Below are 23,800 nucleotides of genomic sequence, written 5' to 3'. Positions count from 1 at the left end.
ATGGAACACAAGCACATAATAAATAAATAAATAAAAACATAAATAAATAAATAAATAAATTGCACAGTTAGAAAGGGATAAACACTCTGTGGAAAACAGCAAGAATATATGGGAATGGGAATGCTCAATAAATTCATGTTGAATTGAATTGTATTATGACATGGTTAAGTGGACATATGTTGGGAGTTCTTCCTTTGCTCAGTGACTCAGTTGAGATCCATGATACCCAAGCCCTTAGCATAATTTTTTACTCTATGCCATGGCCACATTGGCAGATTCCTCCAACCAAAATATAGTAACCCCTGATAAGTAGTATTAAATTTGAAAAGAATGTTTCAGGATGTAACACTTCAAACCAGTCCAACAAGGTAAATCTCCCAGTACTTCTCAATCTTTTTTACTCACAGCACACAGAGAGTATTTGTCCAGCATCCCTAGGCACATGGGTAAGGTTTCTTGGAGGCTGAGAAGCCCTGAGGGCTGAGGGTGGTACTATCCCAGCACACATGTAACTCATTTGAGGCACCTGGCTTTAGAACTACCTGGGTGATTATCACACAGTTATGAGGTGTGCAGATTTGGGAGAAATGGCCCTGGGGTCTGCGTTGCTAACAATTCTTCCAGATGATTCTGATTCTGGTGGTCTTCAGATCACACTTTAAGGAACACTGCCATGCAACAAAGCAGAGACAGGTAGTGAATCACAGTACTTGTGCCCTTATAGTTGAAGTTGAGAGGTATGGAGAATAGTGCAAATCAGTGGTTCTCAGACTCGCCGTAGGGCTTGTAAAAACATGGGTTGTTGGACCCACTTAAAGAGTTTCAGGGAAGGCAGAGTGTGTGCATTTCCAAACAGGTCAGGGCCACACTCTGAGATCCACTAATGTCAATCATTTGGGAAGCTTGTATATTAAGAACTGGATTCCTGTAAGGCAATTTCACAAGGACAGAGTCAGGGTTCATTTTAGGAAGATAAGACTAAATCCTGTTTAGTCCGAAAGCTTTAAAAGAAATAGATTTGAGAAACTAAATCAGAACAAACTTCCAGTTTGATAAAAAAAAAAAAAAAAAAAAAAAAAAGGCTGCTCTGTGACTTCACATCACGTTTATACCTACCCTCCAGCCAGCTATGCGCTACTAAATGTTTAGCCACCTGTTTAGGGGCAAAGGGCAGAGTGGGGGCTGATCTACGTCATTTGCCCACTCTGCCCGCCGTGGCCAGTTCTGGGCTACCCTAGTGACGTCACTGAACACGGACCTGGAAAGAGCTACGGGGTGGCTCTCCAAAGCCCAGAGGATCCAGCTCTGGCACACTACTGCCCCCAGCTACTGCAGGGGTTTGCCACCTGTCAGAGGCCGCCTCCATTATCCACTTAGGTACTGGTCACAGTCTCCAGGCTACAGGAAATGTGTTTGCAGGACAGGAACTATTCTCTGGATAAGTAACCAAAGTTACTGTCCCTCCTGGGCTGTGACCCTGCATGCTTGTGGAGCACAAAGTTTGGCTTCTAAACTCTGGGCCCAGCTCAGGAAAGCCCCTTAAGAAAGGCTCTCCTTCCTCATGCAGGCTCAAAGTTTCTGGGCCTCTGGCTCTGTCAGGAAGAGCTGGGGCACTCCTGACACTAAGGTTAGGCTGCCCTGGGGGACAGTGGAAGATTTAATACCACAGAAACCTCACTGACCTAAAACCATCCTACACTGAAAAAATCATTTTTTTAGGTGATCCACCTTATTAGACAAGTAAAAACATTGTAGAAATCTTTCTGTTCCAGAAAATAAAACAACAGACAGTGCTAGGAAAGATTGCCCTGCATTCAGTGCCTGCAAAGATCCCTTAAGGTCCAGGACAGGGTTGTGGGGAAGTGTTTTGAATATTGATGGTGCCAGAGGTGACAGTGGATCCTGGCTCAGCCTCGCTAGTCTCCTCCTGTTCTACCCACAACCTTCCTGCCTGCCTCCTCACTTTAACTCATTCTGCTCTCTCTTTCCTAACCTGCCTTCATCTTTCCAGATGCAGGACGCTATGGGCTATGAGTTACCCTGGGTGTATTTTGTCAGTCTGGTCATCTTTGGATCCTTTTTCGTTCTAAATCTGGTTCTCGGTGTGTTGAGCGGGTAAGCTGACTGTTTCTATGTATTCTTTACATTGCAGCCGAGCAAGGTCCCAGGTCCCACTGTATCCATCACCAGGGTCCTCAGAGATGGGATCCTAACAGGCCAGGAAAATCAGAAAAAAAAAAAAAAAAGTCCCCATTCAACCACAGATTCCAACCCATTGGCCAGGCAGGCTATTTGGCCTCTGATTTGCAACTAGAGGATCCCTGGGTCCCGGCACTGTTTGGGTCAGTGTCCAGGAGCCGGTGATGGGCACTTGGCCATGCTCGGCTGCTGAGTGTGCCTCACTAACTATCATTCCATTCTTCCAGGTCAATGATGCCGTAGGAAGGGACTGGCCCTGGATCTATTTTGTTACACTAATCATCATAGGGTCATTTTTTGTACTTAACTTGGTTCTCGGTGTTCTTAGCGGGTAAGCAGGACCAAGGAAAAAGGTCTTGATTTTATTTTATTTACTCTTTCTGCTATTCCTGGCTTTATTCTTTTTTCTGGCTCTGATGAACCTGGGATAAAAGGGCACCTCAGGAGCCTTGAAGTGAATGTCCTTGGCCTGGCTGGACAGAGGATCAAATGTACAAGGATTAATTAATCCATTGGTTTGGGCTTCATGAGGAGATACTTAGGCCTACCTGTCTCCTGCTACCTCATCCAACCCCCTCCCACCCTCAAGCAGCTATTCAGGTAGGCAGGATACTTCTCCTTCTACCTGAGAAGCTACATGATAAGACCCTTGAGTTGAAAGGGTTTGGCAGGAGGGATTGGAGGGAAGATTCATAGATTGTGCTTTTAACACATGCCATAGCCTTGCCACTAGGTACTTGCCTGATTATAGTTGGTGGCAGGCTAACAGTAAAGATTTCAGATAGCTTTTATTCAGTGTCGAATGGGCTGGGGTAATAAGAGTTTGATTGAAAGTATACATAAACAAATACAAACTAAATAAAATTCTCTCTGATTCTAATTCAAGACTCTTCAGTCCATGTCTAGTATGCCCCTTTTCTGAATGGAAATGGCTCTTAGCTGTTCAAAGCCATAGATTATTTGAGAATAGAGGAGATGAAACATACCTTCCTTTAAGTTTATCTACTTAGCTTCAAGCATAAAGTTTGCCTAATTCCAGCCTTTGCTCCAATGAAGTTAAAACGTGGTAGAAATAGCATATAATGGGGGCATCAAGCCGCCCTGGGGATGGCCTCCTTGACACTGTGGACTCACTGGGCCATTCCTCAACCTACCTTCTTCATGAGTCCACATCAGCCATGCCAAGGCCTAGCACCTAAATGCTCCTAGTGACCTGCTCATGGGTTACCTACTCTGCTGCCTTTGCTACAAGGGGGAGGGGGGACAATCTACTTCTGCCTCGCTCAAGACAGGTCAGCTGCTTTGAATAGCCTTTCCTATGTCTCCAGGGACATTAATGCTGAGAGAAAGTCAGACATGACAGGAATGATTGCATTTAATTTTTACCAAGTACATAGACTGGGAACAGCTAGTCCTATCTCCTGCCATAGCCTAATGCCATGCAGGAGCATCAGGTTTAGTCATTGGGATTTAGTGAAGGAAAAAATCTTCTTCCACCCTCACTGTTTCCCAATGGTGGGTGGCCTGTTAGGGACTTTGATGACACCATGCCTTTTGCCAAGGTAAGGCCACATAGGAAACTAGTGTCTTCCATCAGGGGTAAAATGATGAAGATATTAGCTGCCTGGAAGGTATAAAGGTTTTCATTTTTGTGTTCCAACACAAGAAAATGCCCCTGTGTTTATACGTAAATCAAAGCATTGAAAAAAATAACTTCATCACTCCCACTCAAGACAAATTTGGATATCTCAGCTCTGCACTTGCTGGATGCATAATGTTGGGCAACTTTACCTTTTTAAACTTCACCTAGCCATCCAAAAAAAAATGAGGATAATAATACCAACTCATAACTTTTTGTGATGATAGAGGGAGATCATTTGTGTAAAATACTTGGCATATAGTAAAGTGCTCAATAATGGTACCATCATGACAATGATTATTGTTTACTTGGTGCCTGTCATAACTGGAATTATTGAATAAAATCCTCAACCTTTTCTTTTTAAAGATGAGGAAAGTGAGCCCAGAGGTGACTTGTGTGTTGTCATTGTGCTTATAAGTATCAGAATGAGGACCAGAATGCAGACACAGCCTAGATCCCATCTTCCCATCACTGTCCATTGAGTATACATTGAATGAACTTGAACTGTAACATAAGCCAGAGCTCTGAACCTTAAAAAAAAAAAATGTGATTCCACTTTCTTCCCCAAGAGATAAGGAACAAATCTAAGCAAGTGAAAATCTTTCCAGGAATCCAGAGTTAAGAATTAGCATGAGCCCATAAAGGACCCTCTTCAAGCAGAGTATCTGCTCACAGTCACTCTTGGCACCCCCTCCCCAGTAAAGTTGTCTTCCTGGCAGAGAAGTCAAAGGCAGCAGTTGCAGATGTGAGAGAAAAATCCTTTTGAAGACCATGTTTTGGACCAACTCAGTCCCTTTGAGATTGTGTGTGTAAAAATACTTAGACCGAAGCCTGGCATGTAGTAACACTCCAAACATGAATAGACTCTGAACAGGAACATTAAGGCTTTCAGACTTTAGAACTATGAGCTCTAGAGTCCATACATTGGTCTCTGTGGGACACCTTCCCCAGCACCTGCTCCTTGAGTAGAGTTCCCTGAGAGGGGCTCCCTGCTCCTCACAGCTCTGGATTTGCTGATGGACCATCTCCAAGGTTTCCTGGGCTGCAGAGCATATCCTCTGCATGGACAGAGAAGTGTCTCTGGGCAAGCATCTCCCCTTCCTGGTTTGAGGGAGCCAGTCAAAAGTGCCCCAGGCACTGCCCTGGATCCAAACAGTAACAAAACCTGGAATTAGGCTCTTACTGGCTAACCATGTGATGGCAGTGATTTCAGTTTTGAGTCAGCATCTTGATCAATCAGGACAATAACATAAAAGTCACCACAAGAATGCAACAAAACCCCCACTGATTCATCAGTAAGAATTCTAGTTAAATCAACCTTCTAAAAGCAACCAAAAAGCTCTCAGAGCTCCATGAAATTCACTGTTCCAATGTTAACATTAACAGAAACCAGCGTCCATGGCAGGCTCAGTGCATAGAGCTTTTGATGGATAACTCTCCGATGCTCACAACAACCCTATGAGCTAAGTGCTATTTATATCTCCAAATATAGAGAAGAAAATTGAGTTTCAGGTGAGGAAACTACCTCAATTCTTACAGATGAAAATGGAAGATCCAGGATTAAACCCAAACAATGTAAATCCATGGCCTCTCTCTCTAACCTCTATGTTATACTGTTCCCAAACCGTTTTAACGGTGTTAACCCATGTTCCTAAAAATTAGAGTCAAGAAGTGTGTGTGGGGGGGGGGGGAGGTAGTAAAGAGCAGCAAGTGAACTGAGGAGGAGCAAGTGGAGCAGGGAGGAAGGCAGAAGCAATCCATGGGATGCTGGTTGGAAACAGCCACTGGGAACAGAAAAAAAACCCAAGAGGAAGCTGCAGAGCCACCACTCAGGAGGGTGCAGTAGGGCAGAGTTGTTTAGCAGGGCTGGTGGCCCTGCAAATGTTAATAGTCTTTGAGAGAGAGCAGACCCCTAGCTTGGTAGAACTACAGCCTTGGATAATTTTGGAACTGGAGGGGCCTGAGACCCCACACCTGTCAACTAAGAACAATATTATTATACAGTCCAACACAGTAACTCATCCCCTCATAAATTATGTCCTTCAGTCACCAAGGAAAGATACTTTCATGAAGGAAAGATGACACTCTGTAAAGCAAAACGTAAATATTCCAAGATTTTAGTCACCAGAGGGTTAGGTAACCCTTTATCTGGAACATTCCCATACCTAAAACATCTTATTCTTTATGAGGCCAGATAGAGTCAGTGTGAAGAATACATATCGTGGGATTTCTCAAAATTGTTTCATGTTCATTATCTATTGATCCTCACAAGCCACAGGACTGGTATTAGTACACACAAGAATTAGATTACATTTGCTTTTCTATCCAACCTACTAAAATGAAAGCAGTGACAATGAGATTCTTGAAATTGCACTTAAGCTATAGTCAGGTAAAAGTCTGTGGACTCTGGAATCTGGTCACTTTTTGTTTTAAATTCTTGCAAACAGAGGACTTCAGACATGTGCCTTCAGTATACAAGGAACTCAGAATCTCTTAGATGGATAGTCATCCTGCCCTCTTTCCCACCAGGAGATGGCTTGTCTCTCTCCCTAAAACAACAGGTGGCTTGGTTGGGAAGCATTTTGCAACCTGAAAGCATAACCAGACCATGGCACTATAGTTAAGACACAATGTGTAGACCGAGAAGGAAGCAAGAAATGCCAGAACGTGCATTCTTTGTAGGTGGGAGCAGAAAAGACAGCAACATCTATAATCATATTCATTATCTGTGTAGTTGTATTCCATGAGGTCACTATGAACACGAATTAATGAATACTAAACCATTACTCTTTTTTTAAATTTCTTTTCCTTTAAAGATTTTATTTATTTATTCATGAGAGACACACAGAGAGAGGCAGAGACACAGACAGGGAGAAGCAGGCTCCTCGCAGGGAACCTGATGCGGGACTCAATCCTGAGACCTGGGATCACGCCCTGAGCTAAAGGCAGACACTCAACCGCTGAGCCACCCAGGTGTCCCTAAACCACTACTCTCAGGAGAAATACAGAACAACGATCTTATGAGCCTTTAGTCACAACAAGCCTTTTTTTCAAGCAACCAATACATAACCTTATTTTATGTGTGTTTCTGTTTAAAGTCATCTTATTTAGTATATATTGTTGATTCATTAACATTGAGCTCATGGCCAACAGCACTATAACTGATGCCTGAACGGAGTTTATCTAACATATTTATTTTTTTCCCTAAGGCACACCACAACCTTCTCACACTTAGGAACACTAGACAGCACTTCAGCAGTTCAGCACTGTGCTTGGGGGCTATTTTTAACTGAAAAACCACCAACAAAAAGTACAGAAATGTGAACAACATGGCACTAAAGAGACCATAAAAAGTACGCTTGTTTACAGTATGAGAACTGAAACAGAAAGGCAGAGTGTCACCATGTTTAACCTTAGCTGGGAATATGACTCTAGTTTTTTGCCCTGCTGCACATGTCTGGGTTTGACCACAAAGGCACACAAGGATTGATTTGGGAGTTACAAATAAATTTTAGCAAGTAAGCAAATTCACAAATACAGAATCTGTGAATAATGAGAATCAACTGTATTGATCATCAGAGGGCCTAGAGCCCCAGCCTTTTGTATTGATTGGATCTTCCGCCTACAGCTCCCTCTGCATGTTTTACATTACTGAGCCCTGGCCCCCAGCTCTCGATTCTACTCCTCATTTTTCATGTTGGCCATTGCTGGCAGGAGCTCTGCTCCTGCCTATGACAAATCCCATGGCTGTGACTGACTGTCTAGCCAGCTCTGTCCCTGGGCCCAGCACAGCCTGTCAGGCTGGGGCTTCATGTCTTCATTAGCTCAGTCCTCAGAGTAGGCACATGGCTGGCATACAGGTGAGGAGATAAAGAGAACCACATACCACCACCCAGCAAATCCCATACTGCATGGAGTCTGGAGAAAGAAACTTGGCTCACTTTCCATCCAGCCACAAGCTGAGTTATATCCTCACTCCATAGGAGCCAATGGGAGCCAGCAGGGCTTCAGATCCAACCCTGCCTCTTCTTATTCCCTTCAAACCCCCAACACAGCCTCATTTTCTTTTCTCCTCATAGATGTCTATGGTAGTTCCTCAGGGTCTTAGGGAATGGATGATGAGCTTTCATTCCACGGAGCAGAGGCTGGAACACAGGACGGGGTCAATTGCCCCTACTGCAGTTTGATCCCAACCCTGTTGTCCTGACTCCAGAAGCAGTATGGGTAATTGTTATATAACTAGGATTTAAGCCCTCTGTGAAATAACCCAAAAGAGCTAAAATGAATCCCCAAGCCCCCTCCACAGAAAAAGAATGGAGAATGCAAATGTATGTGGGCAGGAAGATAGCCGAGGGAAGGGTCCTGGAATTGCAGTTGCTGGAGTTAATTTGCACTGGGAAGGAAGTGTTGTTAAAGTGACTGTCTTCAGAGAGCAAATTCACAGCCTAGAGGGTAAGACCAGATATAGGCGATCTATCCATGCTCATACCCAACAGCAAAAGGAAGGAAGGAACAAAGCAAGGCAAAGCTTCTATCTTCATTTGGAGTTGTCAATCTGGCCCCTTTCCCTGGCATTAAACTCCCTGGGAGGGAAACGAAGGTACCTGCCAGTTGGCAGGAAGCCAGAGAAAGAGCAAGTTCAATCCAATTAGAATTGAATTCAATCAAACTGAAGAAGAAAATTCCATCCAAAGCAGAGCATCATTAAGATAACAGTTGAAAAAACTCATTAACTTGAGAACTGCTACATCTGCCAATTACAAAATTCCCTAGACCACTCCCATTCCTAACACCTTTTTTATCCATAAAAATGGTGAATGCTAAAAAGATGTGCAGCACACACAAAATGGAAATACTAGATAGTGGTTATGGTGATAGAGCCACCCCTATATGACTGAATGGATTCAGAAGCTTTTGTCCTCCTATGATTTGTTGCTGTGCCCTTCCTTCCAAGGTGCATTTCCTTAGGTATGACTTGTGCAAGACATTCCTTCAAGGTGGTTTCTACAGGCTTCTGCTCTGAACTAGGCCTTTACTGGGGAGAGAAGGAGGAATCATGTCTCTATGAATTAACCAAGATGCTCAGTGCATGTCACACACATACACACATGCACACATTTCCCCCCATTTCCCATAAACCGAATATAAAAGACTAAAATGCTCCTAATGTACCTGTTTTGGAAGAAAAGACAAAGACTTGCTTTGAGAGTTGAGAACTAGCCTTCTTGATAATTATGTTCTGCTCCCAGCCCCTTCCTGTTCAGAAAGTGAATTTGAAGTCAGAGAGAAATTAAGGACAAAATCAGAAAATAGGAAAGAAATACCCATTCTGTCAGAAATTTTTCAATAGAACTTTCTTCCAGCAAATCCCAATCCAATTCCAATTTCTACTCATTATTACTTTAAACTGAATGCATCATTTAACTTTTATATCATCTTGCTTTTATGTATTTTTCCAGCCTGATTAGATTTTTTTTTTTTTTAACTGAAAGGGCAGCCCCCAGGACATTTTCTTGTGTTTGGAGTCCTCATTTATCTCCTTGTGGGGAAGAACTTTCCCTAGATTAGAAATCCTTCCAGGCATATTGAAAGTGGCAAAACAAACTCTAGTAATAAGAATGGGGGTTGAGGTAGTTAAATCTCCTGGGCCTTAAATCAGTGGTATACTGGTAAATATTTACCAGTTGGCTCTTTGGTGGGGAAAAAAGCCCTTGTTTGTGGCATTTGCCAATTTCCATGGTGTAAATATCCCCACTACGCTAATTTCAAGCCACAAGGAGACATCAGTGAAGCTAGAGCAGTGAAGAGCCATGCGTGGTGGGATCCTAGGAATCAGTGTGGGTGAGTGGACTTCAGCACACCACTGGCCCTTAACGCCTTTATCACCCAGAACCACTTATGAGGTTTTCCAATAACCACTCAATTCTGGGCAGAATGAAAATGCACGATCCATAACTGTCATGGAGGGTTTTTAGTGACTGTTTGAAAGGGGTTTCCAGGTCACTGGAGAACAGTTGTTACTAAAAGGCAAAGGCTGTGACCATGATCCAAGAATAAGGGAAGTGGACTTTATCCATCCCTTTGTACTCTGGTAGCCTATGTCAAGAATGTTCACTTTGGTGACTTTCTGTTTATGTGAGAGTAAAGACAAAGGCTAGGATGAGGAGAGAACACTGTAGAAAGCAGGAGCAGGTGGGCAGGTCTCCTGTTGTGAAGAAATTAATCCCTTTGTTTCTTATTTCCATCTCTCCTTCCTGCCCACCTGGCCCTTCTCCTCCATGTTCTCACTCCCCAGAGAGTTTTCCAAAGAGAGGGAGAAGGCCAAAGCTCGGGGAGATTTCCAGAAGCTTCGAGAGAAGCAGCAGCTGGAAGAGGACCTAAAGGGCTACCTGGACTGGATCACCCAGGCAGAGGACATCGACCCTGAGAATGAGGATGAAGGCATGGATGAGGAGAAGCCCCGAAACAGTGAGCAGCCATCCTGTCTTGGGCTGGGCTCTGGGAGAGGGAGGAAATGGGCCAGAACAGTGAGATCTTCTACCACTAACTTGTTCTTACAGTTTGTCTTCCTGGAGCAACACTCAATATATTGATTATCTTTACTGCTCATAGAAATTAGTCACAGATGTGAAATAATTGCTATTGACCTGTAAAGCCTCACATCCCTTTTAGAATCCAAAGAGTCTAAAAACCAGTTGAGATTTTGCTAAGGTGGACTCTTTCTTTTTTTTTTTTTTTTTTTCTTTTTAATCATACATCCTCCTCTAGGCTCTAACTCTTTGGGTGGGGAGCAGATTATGGTCTTCCCATTAAAGTTTTAAAACCCCTATTTTTTTAAAAAGATTTTATTTATTTATTTATTCATGAGAGACACAGATGGCGGGGGTGGGGGGTGGGGGGTAGGCAGAGACATAGGCAGAGGGAGAAGCAGGCTCCAAGCAGGGAGCCTGACATGGGACTCCATCCTGGGTCTCCAGGATCACGCCCTGGGCTGAAGGTGGCACTAAACCGCTGAGCCACCCGGGCTGCCCTAAAACCCCTATTACGTAGGAATGTGTATACATATATATCCTAACACACATATATAAATATGTGAGTCTAGTTTCTTGTCCTTATGAACAGCCATTAATTATGCCCATTATGTTCAAACTCCCCAGTTGGTTTCTATGTGTTTCTACTCACTAGTAACTGAGTTCTAACTGGGAATCTGGGAGAAAAATCAGGTGGAGGTAAAAGGTAAAGGAGACAGTCAAATATGTGAATAGAGAACAGAACCTGTGCTCTTCATTTCAAAGACTGATTTAATACATCTATCAACTGTTCCCTTTCTGATAGCACTGATCAAGGTGCAAATACAAAAATAAAACACATAAATAACAAGAGACTCATAACAACACAAATTAATAACATAAGGAGACCTTAAATGCTCTACTGAGTAGTTTTGAAGTTGGGAGACAACACCTTTGATGGATTGTCACAGTGAGCAATGATGCCATTGAGGGTCTTTCTGGAAAAATGCCTGGCAGCTTGTATTATACTGTTGATGGTACTGTGGAGTAGTTGATTCATTTGTGAACTGACTGGTATGGTGAATAAATAAGTTGGCCTGTGAGTGACAGAGAAGCTTACCTCTAAGTCACAGGAATTGGTATCTTGGCTCATCTCTTCACCTTAAGTCAGGGTGGAGCCCCTAATTTATGATTAATGGTGATGAGTATGCTTCTTACCATGTTGTTAAAAATGTGCAATGTCTACTACTTACTTAGCAATTCATTGTCATCCACAGAGATATATAGTTATTCGTTCTCTGGCTAAAGCAAGAGCTTCCAAGGAGAAATATGCTGCTTCTCTGCCTTGCTCACTAAGTGAATAAATTCCAGGGAGTTCCCAGCATGGAGTATCCTTTGCTGCTAGAGCAGATCACATTGACAAGGCCCATCTACCCACATTCTGGCTAAGCTTTGGGAAGAGCATACTGAATGCCTATCCCAATGGACAGGGTCTCTGCCGAATTTTCGTAAGCCCAAATATGGATGAAATTGGACTCTGGAAACTGTTGTGCCTCTCACCTTGTACTCTTTCTCCGTGGCTGGAGGAGACCTTTGGGTCTGCTTAATGTCCTCAGCCAACCTGTCCTAGAAGGATGGAATGGGAACCTGGCTCCTTCAGTTGTAGAGATGATGGTGGAATAGTTCTAGGGGTTGGATCAAGGGAATAAGTATCCAAAAAAGCAAGATATAGAGAGTAAAAATAGACACTTGCAATGAAGTGAATATAAAAGACTTAAGAATGGAGCCAGAAAATGGGTCCAAAGAGCTGTCTATTGGGGAAGTCCAATTACAAGCAGAGTTGATGTGATTTAATTATTAAGAAATTGGCAACCTAAGAGATCTACAGAAAAGGCAATTTTATGACTTAGGAACTATATTCTCTTCTTCAGAACTTCATAGTTTGCCCTTCAAAACAAATACGAGGGGAGAAATGCTGCTACAATTTACATGTGTGTTTCAATTAAAGTAATATCTTAGCCTTTGAAATTGTTAAGATTACAGTTAGCATATTTTTCAGTTCTTTTAATTTCAAAAATTAAATAGTCTTTTAAGGAAAAAAAGATATTATTACTCTTCATCGATGGCTCTGGCAACTTCTGGGCAGAATCCCCGTCAGCACTCATGAGATGCCACACGTAGTGGGCACCGGTAAGACAGAGTTGGCTCCAGCACGGGAACAGTTCCATGGCACATTCCATGGTAGCTGGGCTTACCTAGAGGGAGCCCAATTACTCATTTTTTCTGGGAAGAGCTACAAAACCACTGAGGAAGTAGAAGAAACAGGGGTTGAGAAGATAATAGAGATGAAAGGGCATAGTTGGGAAGCATTTCTCTAAGTTATTAGAGTAAATGATGTGGCCAGTAAAATTATACAAAAAATATATATTCTAGTTCATTCATTCTTCTCCTCTCTTCCCTCCATCTATCCATTAAGGGGCAACTCTCTGCCAGGCACTGTTTTTGGCACTGGGGATATAGCAATGAACAAAATAATCAAAACTCCTTGCCCTCATGGAAATTATTTCTAGTGGGGAGTCAGACAATAAATTAAATAGTATGCTAGAGTCTCCACAAATATTGTGGAGAATGATAAAATAGTGAGAGAGAGACAGAAGTATTGAGTGGTGGCCAGTAAATACCCCACTGAGAAGGTAGCATTTGAATTAAGACTTGAAGGAAATGAAACATAGATATTTGGTAAAAGAGCATTCTAGACAGAGTTAATAGCCAATGCGAAGGCCTTGAGGCAGGAAGATGGCTGACATAGAAACAGAAGGGAGCTAATGTGACCAGGGAGGAGTGAGTAATAGGGACACTGGTAGGAGATGAGGTCCAAAGTTAACCAAGAACTAGATCATGAAAATCATTGTAGGAACTTGGATATTTACAAGAGGTGAGTCAAGAAGCCACTGGTGGCTTTGAACTGAGAAGTGACATGGCCTACACATATTTAATGGGATCCCACCCCTCACAGACATGCCAGCTACCATTTGCAGAATGAAATGAAAGTGAGCAAGGATGAAGTAGAGATCCAGACAGGAGACTACTGCCTCAAGAGATGATGTTGCACTAGCCTGGTAACATGAGGTGGTAGTCAGGCTCCAGAATGGCATCATTTGCTGATATATCAGATATGGGATGTGAGAGGCAGAGAAGTCAGGGCATCCCACAGCGATTGTCCTCAAAAGTGGTAAGAGCAGAATCATCATTTATTTATATAGGGAAGACGGTGACAGGAAAAGATGTCAGGGCAAGAGTATCAGGAAAACCATCTTGGGCCTTTAAGTTTGAAATGTCCATTGGACTTCAAGTACAGATGTTGAGTGAGCAACTGGGATAAATCTGAATTGGGGAAAGGTCTGGGACAGACTTATAATTTTCAGAGTCAGCATTCACCTAACTGTGATACGAGAGCATAGTGTAGACAGAAATGAGATGCATCCTAAGAACCTGGGCCCCAGTATCGTTGGGAGACAGGAATGATGAGGAAGAACCAGCAAGGGAGACTTAGAAAGGCATGGCCACAAAGACAGGAAGAAAAGTGAAGGAGGGTCCATGTTGAGGCCAAGCAGGGTGAGCCCTAAAAGCCTGAAAGTGGGTCATTGGGCTTACCAATGTGGAGGTCATCAGTGGGTGAAATGGTGAGGCTCAAAGCTTGAGGGCAAATCAGAGTCTCCTTTCATGAGTCTCTTGAGTCTAGATACTTCACAGAACGGTATCAAGCATTGTTTGCAGACCTCCTATTGTTGACATGGCCATTCTGCCAGCCATCTAAGAGTTTCCAGAAAGGAGAGAGGAGACTCAGGCAATCTAGGCTGCCTGTGGCCCTAAAAAGGCTAGGATCCAAAGGCCAGCCTTGCATTATATCTCCATCTACAGTCATTTTATTTATTTTTTTTAAAGATTTTATTTATTTATTCATGAGAGACACAGAGAGAGAGAGAGGCAGAGACACAGGCAGAAGGAGAAGCAGGCTCCATGCAGGGAACCTGATGTGGGATTTGATCCCTGGACTCCAGGATCACGCCCTGGGCCAAAGGCAGGCGCTAAACTACTGAGCCACCCAGGGATTCCCTACAGTTATTTTAGTACTAGGCATTGCCTCTGCAACTGCTTACAGACAGCCTTGGGAAAAGGAGAAAATGATACTCAAGAGCCATCTTAGAACCAATAATAAGAGAAGCAAGCAAGGGGCATGCTTGTGCACTATAGCATATTTAGCAGACAGCCACATGGGTCTTGGTCTCCAAGCCCTGCTCCTCTTGGGGAAGGATTAGGGTAATGTGGAGGCCTGCGCTCCTCCTGGATGCAGCAACGAGCATCCCTTTTGAAGGCACCACTTATAAAACTATCATTGCTGCACAGAGCCCATTGTCATCATGAGAGACACACTGCTCCAAAGGACAAGGCCAATTTTCCAGTTTCAATATTGAACCTGATAGGCCAGTCATTAGAGAGAGAGAGCCGTAGAGAAAGAGATAAAGTCAGACATTTCTTTCTTTTTCCTCCTCAAGATAAAAAAATGCATTTATTAAATATCTATCCATATGGGCATCTCTGTATCATGTCATTAAGACAATTTAAATGCATTCTCAGCCCTCTAAACCTTGCAGTCTAAGACAGACATTTATGTGGATGAGCATATAAAAGACAGACAGACAGTAGAATCAAAACATTGAATTTCCACATAGATAAGCAGGATTAAATATTTACACCAGTGGTGTTCAGTTACATGACTTGGGAGCCACTTTTGCAATCATCATTAACTGACAGAGCTGCGTGGCTGCCACATGCCCTGCAGAGTCTAGGATAGTGTATTATTGAAATACAGAAATGTAAGGGCTTATGAGAGCTGCGGGTTGCCCACAAAAGGGCCCCATGTGACTTGAGAGCAGTAATCTGAATATCACTGATTTACATTATATACACGTCAAGGGCATGTGCATCATTATTTCAACCTTTTTTTTTTTTTTTTACATTTTAATCAGTATAATCAGTATTTACCCTAGACTTGACTTGTGGTCGGGGATTACGGCACATCTAGATTTCTGTGACAGAATCCAACCATGCATCTGGCTTTGCAATCATGAGAAGAAATACTAACAATTGTCTTTTTTTTTATTCCATTCTTATTTTGCACCCTTCCATTATTACATGTTGGAGGACCATCCTGACCCCATGCCACTCCGTGAAAGCAAACTCTGTGCAGACCCCAGATATCTCTTGTCTTCTGCATTAATTCCCAACTGGTCCTAATCAGGGTCCTGAAACTTCAGTGGTGGAATGTGGCCTTAGAGATAAAATGAGGAAACTAGAGTCCAACATGGGAACAACTCACCTGAGCTAATTATTAGAGAGGGCAAGACTCAGAGCCAGGTCCCCTGATTCCCTATACAGGACTCTCTCCACCACACCATGGTGCTCCTCAGAGAAGCCTTGTTAGACAACTCTGGGCAAAAGCCCTCCCTAACCGTCCCTCTGTGTTCCCATGGCATTTGGGGTGTGTTCCCCTCTTTGCATGCCTGCTACTATGAGGTTCTCAGCCAGCTGCCCTTAATTCACCCTATGTCCCTACTCCCTGACAAAGCCCTGGGCTTAGAAATATTACTGCCCATATAAGTCAAGTGACTTACAAAAGTTTGTGAATGCCTGTCCATAAGCCAGTTTTGGCAAAGCATCGTCTGCCCTGCCCTGGGCCGATAGAACAGAAAGGCTCAGACCATTGCCAGACTTGAGTAACTTTCTCATTCTGCCTGTTCTGAAGTGACTCTCTTGTGGCATCACTAATGACTCCCTTTCGGAGTGCCTTCATACACACATCTGCTCTCTACTAGCTCTGAATCATGCTCCAGTCTTGCAAAGTGCCATTTGAAGCCCAGCAAAAGGGCATGGAACCCCTGTAAACAAGCACAGTGGCTAGGTAGGAAGATTGCAGTGTCATGGGAAGGTATGGGCTCTTGAGGAATGGCAGAGAGCTGTTCCCTAAAGATGCTGGTGACTAGTAGGAGCCGCTATACCCTGGGGCTCTGCAGTGAGGCTATTTCATGGACTTTTCTGGCTCTGGTATTAATCAGTACCCCTGGGTGGGGCCCCTGGACCCAGTATCTTGTGTAGTACCTCACTTGGGGGATCAAGTCATAACAGAGACCCAGGTAGCCTTTCCACCAGTAGCACATCTGCCTTTGGAGCACAGTCTGGCTGCTGTGCTGTCTGGCCCTGCAAGTTTATAGATGGTCCCAGCCTGGAGAGCAATGGAGAGCTACCTGAGGGATGGTATTGAATATACAGTGAGAAGTTAGGCATGTCAATCTCAGGGAGCTGCCATATATTTCTTAAAACAAAACCAGTTTGGGGTAAAGCTTGCTTACTTTGAGCTGTTTGGAGACCACAACAGCCTTCTCAATGAATGAAGGCTGTATGCTTCTGGAGGAATGGAGAAGAAAAGGCCACATAGCATTTTGACAGACACTGATGGCCTGCCCAAGCCAGCCTTAGGGCCCTGTTCCTTCTCTGGAGGCATCTATGCACCCTTCCCTACCCCATCCCCACCACCACTCACTCAGGGAGACTCCCAGTTTATAGTGCCCTCTCAAGACAGAAGGAAGCTTGCTGCATCCCTGCAAAGCCCAGGGCTCCGTGGTGATGCAAGCTGTAGGTGGACAACAGACACACAGGGCTGTGTCTTTAGAGGGGCTCATGCCAAAAAACAGTTACACACAAGCTCCAGAAGACAAATGGTTACATTTATGGTGAGAAATATAGTCAACACCAGCTGAGAAATGTACCAGAAGAGGGCTTCCTACACCTTTTTAGATACCTGCCTTTTTCTTGGTTTACTTTACTGGCTAATGCCCATGGCAGCAGGCACCCAGCCAGGCACTTGCTAGGCAGTGCTGCAGTTTTCCAGGGTTGCAGGATTACCCACCAAGCCACCAGATCACTCCTGCTGCTCTTGCTGTGTGAAGGGGACAAGTAGGAGCTATTTTCCTGGGAACACTGGCCAATCACATGCCCAGCAGGGACAAAGCAAAGAGATTGTTAGCTCTTGAAGGACCAAGCAAAGCCAGGACTTGTCAGTGAGGCCCCAGGTCTTGGAAGGCCCCCTTCTTCTCCAGTGCCTAGAGGAGGGCATCCTCTGCCTTCCAGCCAGGATCTTATCCCATCCAGTGTCTTCTGAGCCTCTGTCTCAGCAGCTTCTCCATCCTCTCAGCTACCAGGTACTAGACTAGAAGTGCTTCTTCTTCCTCTCTCTCCTCCCTCCTCCTGTGATCCTTCCTTCATTCAGTCAGCCACCCCATCTTATCAGTTGTTCCCCTTCACTCCCCCCTAAAGTCCCACCACCCTCTCCCTCCTCTTCTCTCCACTTCTCTTCCCCAAGGTAGCCACCTCGCTGCTCTGCCCCTGGCCCTACTTCCACACACCCTGCATGATGTAGAGGAATTTGTATTTCTAGAGTTGACATGTCAGTCTTCTGCTCAAAGCTATGAATGTCTCCCCACAGATGCAAAATAAAGCCTAAACATCTTGTATCTGTATTCCCAGCACCTCTGATCTATCCCAGTCAATGGCTTCAACCTATCACTCCCTCTCCCCTTCAGCAAAACCAGACTATTCTTGTTTTCCAAATAGGCCTGCTACTTCATTGCTTCTGTACTTCCATGCATCTCTGCCTAGAATACCATCTCCCTCCTCACCTACTCACCTGCTCCAACCCTGCCTATCAGCTCATTACCAGGAGCACATTTGCAGTCCTCCCAGACTCTCCCTCTCAGGACAGGTACTGCCAAACACTCTCACCTCACCAGTGCCTTGCCTTGCCTCACCAGTGCGAGTGGGGCTGGATCAGCCCTCTTGTCATACAGAAAGCCTTTGAGAGGCAAAGACTATGCTTTTCCAACTTCTTATTCACTCTCCCACTTAGCATCCAGGACAGTGATTTATATTTAATAGACATTTCCCCCTCCAAAAAATATTGAAATGAATTGAATTGAATCCAGCTCTGTGGATTAAGAATATTAAGGTTTTACCTACTTGGCCAAATACCCTTTGTCTAGTCTTAGCCATACTCACAGTAGGCCTTTGAAAAATGTATCATCATTGATAGGGTGGGTAGAAATTATTTAGGGGCTAAGAAAGTGGGCCTATAAGAACAATTGGAAGGAGCTAAAATTATAGATTCACAAAAAAGAGAAAGCTGGATGGTCAACAGAGCAAGAAGGGGAGATCCCTCACTCCCACATTCTCCCTCGGAGAGGGAGTCATTGTTCCATAGCTTGTGCTTTTTGGGTTCAGAGATTGAATAGTGGACACATATCAGTCCTTTATGGGCTTTCCTGGTAGAGGTAGGACAGGGGTAAGGGCATGACAGGGGACATGTCTTTTCCTTGCATGCAAGGAGGGTGGGGAAGACATAGATTGTCTCATTATATCCTCCCCAAGATCATCTTACGTGGTGGGGACTCATATCTTCATTTTATGGATGAGAAAACCGAGGCTCAGAGACAACCTTGTTCATGTCACACCCTGTACATTGCCCCTAACCTCAGCTAGGTAGGCCTTGAGCCAGTTCTGCTGACTGTGTACTATACTCCTTTATACTCCTATATACTCCTTATACCATGGCCCCTCCCCTTAGCGATGTCATGACTGTTCCCCTCCTCCAACTGGAAGGAAACTAGAAGAGGGCCCTGCTAACTCCTCAGAGGCCAGAGTAACCTCTTCATCTCCCTTGTTATAGCATTTATCACCTTCAATATAATGGGCAAAGCAAGATGGACAGAGAAAAGGAGGAGAGGGGAGGGCAACAGAGGAGAGATAATGGCAGGGAAAATTTGACTTAAATGTTAGCATAAAGGGGCATGAGTTTGATCTTTAAAAAAAGAGAAAAATATGAGCTTTATGATTATAAAATCATGTTTGAAACATGAAAGGAAGTAGTGACATTATCTTGTTCAAGCAAAAAAGTAAAAACAAAGAAGTTAACTGAGATAAAACAACAACAACAACACAAGAGTGGGGGGCACCCAGCTGGCTCAGTCAGTAGAGCAGGTGACTCTTTTTTTTTAATTTACTTTTTTATTGGAGTTCAATTTGCCAACATATAGCATAACACCCAGTGGTCATTCTGCCAAGGGCCCCCCTCCATGCCCATCACGGAGTCACCCCAACCCCCCACCCACCTCCCTTTCCACTACCCCTTGTTCATTTCCCAGAGTTAAGAGTCTCTCATGTTCTGTCACCCTCACTGATATTTTCACTCATTTTCTCTCCTTTCCTCTTTATTCCCTTTCACTATTTTTTATATTCCCCAAATGCATGAGACCATATAATGTTTGTCCTTCTCCGATTGACTTATTTCACTCAGCATAATACCCTCCAGTTCCATCCACGTCAAAGCAAATGGTGGGTATTTGTCATTGCTAATGGCTGAGTAATATTCCATTGTATACATATACCACATCTTATTTATCCATTCATCTTTCAATGGACACACCGAGAGAGCAGGTGACTCTTGATCTCAGGGTCATGAGTTCAAGCCCCTTGCTGGGCATTGGGCCTATTTAAAATAAAAATAAAATACATTTAATGTTTTTTTTGAAAATCCATTTGAAATGGTTTAAGAGGTGCTCTTGCTTGAAAGAAAACATATGAATTATATGACCTACTAGAGTTTCTTTCAGTTCAGAGCCCCTTTGGACTTGATTAGAGGAGAATGTTGTCAACCAGAATTCTCCAGGAATAGGGTATTGTAGCTCACTGGCCATCCACTCTCCTGCCTTGGCAAATCCGCTGTGAGGTATGTGATATAGTTTGTCTCTGACAATGCAGGATTGTGCAATGCTGCATGGTCATCACTTCTAAGCCTCTGATAATCCCAGGAACCTCGGCATTATAGGGGCCCAGAAGAAGGCTCTCTGACCAGGAACGGCCTCATAATTACGAGTTTATATGTGGTATTTTTGGAAAAGTCTTGTCACCTACACGAAGCCACAAAACTCTTTGACCAATGGATCTGCCCTTTCAGCCTCACCCAGGGTAGGCACCCACGAAAGTACTGATTTTATTTTAATTTGGTGTTTTGCAAATGGATTGACACACCTGGGAGCTGGAAGTAGCTCAGCAAAGGGATTAAAGGAGAGATGAAACATCCTAAATTTCCCTTTAATCCATTTCTTCCAATAACCAGTGCTCAGCCCCCAAACAGAGCCACCCACAGTACAGTTGCCTTTGACTTCAAACACCCACCCCTCCCTTCCTTCCATATAAACACTGGGAGACAAAAGTCCCATGTCACATCAAGATATATTATCTGTCAGAAGGTTGTTAGTGAAGAAGAAGGAGTGACAGTTCCTTGCCTCTATCATTGCTTGCTGATGTGGAAAATCATCATCTGATAATGGAGGGAGATTAACCACATACTATATTGCCATCATCAGGGCACGTGGCATGGAAGACCAGTGGAAGGAGCACAGAAACTGAGATTGTTGGCTTACAGTCGTGAACAATTTGGGGAAGACCTCCTAAGGTCATACATATGTTTGTTTGAGAGACACATTTGTGCATTCATTCAATGCATGTTTAAGTACCAACTGGTCACTCGAATACCAGGAAAAAATAAACACAGTCAGTGTCCTAAGAGGACTTATAGCCTAGTTAAGGAGACAGATGCATAAACAGATTACAGCAGAGAGTTGAAGGCATGGACAAGGTACTGGAGAAATTCAGAGGAGAGAGAGTAGCATTTGGGAGAGGATGAACAGGGCTGCCTCCCCAGGGAATGATTCTAAAAGGGTGCCATTAGAATCAGGGTGGGTTAGTCATCGTCACAGGCAATCTCCAAATCGAGTCTGTTGCTTGGAACAGTGAAGGTTACTTCTTGTTCCACAGTTCAGTGTGGATTTGGTGTTGTTAGGAGGGGAAGTTTACCTCCACACAGTCTTCAGGAACCAGGACTTCTTCCTACTAGCAGCTATACCATCCCCTGGGCCTCAGAAGCCTCCGATTCTCCACATCTGGTCATCAGAAGAGGGAAGGGAGAGGGAGTGTGGAGGGGCATGCAGGTGGCTTTGAAAGCCAGGCCTAGGAGTGTGGGTGTGGCTCCCATCCCCATGTCAGAATAGTGTTCAGCTCCAGCTAAGTGCTGGGGCAGAGAGGGGAGGAAGAAGAAGAACAACTGGGGTTGGGTGGACACATGACAGGGACTGTGATACCCACAGACTGAGAGCAGTTCACAAGGCCAAGAGGATGAGAAAGGACATTGTAAACTGAGGGAGCCACATATATCAAGTGTAGAAGCAAGTAATAGGAGGAAGGAGAAGAAGAGGAGGAGGAAGAAGAAAAAGATCTTAGGGTGCATGGGGAGAAACCAAAGATAGAACCAGAAGGAAGACAACCCTGGTCCCAAAGGGCTTCAGATATGGACTTTATCCTGTGGATAAGAAGGAACCACCAAAGAGACTTAAGCAGAGTTCCCTGTTGAAAGGTCACCACACCCTTGATGGGAGCAAGTGGTTAGGGGGAGGGAGAAGCTGAAATCAGGGAGGTCAGTCATTTCAGGAGCTGATATGGCAAAAATGAGGGTCAAAGAAGGGGAACGGATTGCAAAGATGGCACTCCACCAGGCACCTGCATCCACTAGGACAGTCCTGGGGGCTAGCCGATTAAGGAGTCTTTGGAATAAATGCCCTGTGCTTTTCCAGACCCCGGGATGGTTGGAGGAATTACAGCAGTGACCTGTCCCACTGAAAGACTCCTCCTGGAAGTTTGTTTGTCCTGGAAGTTTGTTTGTTTGGGAGCTATGTCAACCCTCGGTCCCAGCTGTTCAAGGCCTGTTTCTATCCATGACCATAAACCAACAAGCAGTATCTTTCCCCTGACAGGTATCACATATAGAATTCAAGTGACTCTATGTCATTTAATCCCTGCCCTTATGATTAAGTGACTTATGAAAAAAGAAAAAAAAATTGAGTAACAACCCCAAACATAGGGCTTTGATGGCTCCATCCTTCAGGATTACTTCATCAAATGGAAATGCACATGCCTCTGGTGATAACTACAGTGTTTCCAGAAGAGATTTATGCTCCCATATAATAGGAAAGATTTCGTCTTCTTAAATAACTATAGTACCTGCTGTAAGTGCTGGACTATTAATCATTGTGATCACTTTGTGTTTAAGCCTCATGGTTAGTGGGACAGGACTAGAGCCTGGTCAGAACAACAGAGAATCACCCTAAAGGAGTTGCTTAATAGAAAGGTGGTCCCTTGGGAAGATGGATGGAACTCTTAAAACCAGAAGGCAAAAATGTCAGTGTTAGGCTGGGCTGAAGGCAGTGGAAGAGGGAAAGCTGGAATGGAGAAGGCCAATCCAGTTAAGTATTATTCCTGCCTCCGTCTAGGCTGCTGTGACAAATTACCATAGGCTGCCTGGCTTAAACAATAGACATTTATTTCTCATAGTTCTGGAGGCTACAAGTCCAAGATCAGAGCGCCAACATGGTCAAGTTCTCAGTGAGGGTCCTCTTCCTGTTTATAGAGCGTGTCTTCTTGCTGTGTCCTTACATAGTAAAAAGAACGCATGCTATCTCCCTGACCTCTTAAGGCCACTAATCCCAATCCTAAAGGCTATATACTTGTGACCTAATGACCTCCGAAAGGCCCCACCTCCAAATGCCATCACATTGGGATTAGAGTTTTAACATACAAATTTGGGGCAACACAAACATTCAGTCCATTGCAGTGACCTTTCTGTATCCCTATAGTGGGCCCTGGATTCCTTCTTTAGCCAAGTGGATAGCTCCAGCACAATCAGAAAATCACAGAATCCTAAAGTCCTGGCATACAAAGGGGTCTTTAGATCCCTGAGTCTAACTCCCAGCCTCTGGGCAGAACCATGCAGCATCCAGTTGTGCCTTACCTACCTGTTAAGTGCCCTGAAGGCTAAAAGAAGCATCTGGATTATATTTCTATAGGGCCCTATTTCCTCTAGAACTGGTTTGTTTTCTGAAGAGAGTCAAGGGCAGATTTCCTTCCCATTCATGGTGCTTACAAACTTACTTTCTCTCAAAGATGCATGCAGGTTTCAACACTGTCAGGGCAAATCACAGAATGTACTCAAGGGTGACATAGTGGGAACTGGGCAAAGGCCTTCTGGAACAGAACAACAGTGTTGTTCATTTCCAAACACCTAACTTTAAACCTAATCTTGGGCTTCACTGAAAAAACCATAACTTTCCTCCTCCTGCCCCCAGTTTTGATCCACCAGCAGGACCCACACATGTCATGACATTCAGCACCACCCATCCTCAAACAGGAGGATGAACAAGCAAATGTGTTTGCACTTAAGACCCTATTCCCAAAATATTGTCCTTGAATGAATGATCTCCTGCGAAGGTCATTGAGGAAGATGGAAGTA

At 44.1% G+C, this 23,800-nt stretch overlaps 1 protein-coding gene across 39 annotated transcripts in view; it reads left to right on the top strand.

Annotated features, from left to right (window-relative positions):
- The window catches only part of CACNA1C (calcium voltage-gated channel subunit alpha1 C), a 747,770-nt gene that overhangs the window by 547,026 nt on the left and 176,944 nt on the right, over positions 1-23,800 (top strand). For 28 of the 39 annotated variants that reach the window (XM_038576272.1, XM_038576273.1, XM_038576274.1 and 25 more), the window contains exons 8-9: positions 2,427-2,530; positions 10,134-10,306. In XM_038576272.1, the coding sequence (XP_038432200.1) occupies positions 2,427-2,530; positions 10,134-10,306 (277 nt within the window). Of the gene's footprint in view, positions 1-2,011; positions 2,116-2,426; positions 2,531-10,133; positions 10,307-23,800 lie in introns of all 39 variants that reach the window. The other 11 variants (XM_038576271.1, XM_038576289.1, XM_038576277.1 and 8 more) reach the window with 1 other exon arrangement.

The sequence above is a fragment of the Canis lupus genome, chromosome 27 (genome assembly GCF_011100685.1).
Source record: "Canis lupus familiaris isolate Mischka breed German Shepherd chromosome 27, alternate assembly UU_Cfam_GSD_1.0, whole genome shotgun sequence".
Taxonomy (NCBI): Eukaryota; Metazoa; Chordata; class Mammalia; order Carnivora; family Canidae; genus Canis; species Canis lupus.
Note: the sequence above shows the minus strand (reverse complement) of the source record. Positions and strands in the feature narration are given on the sequence as shown.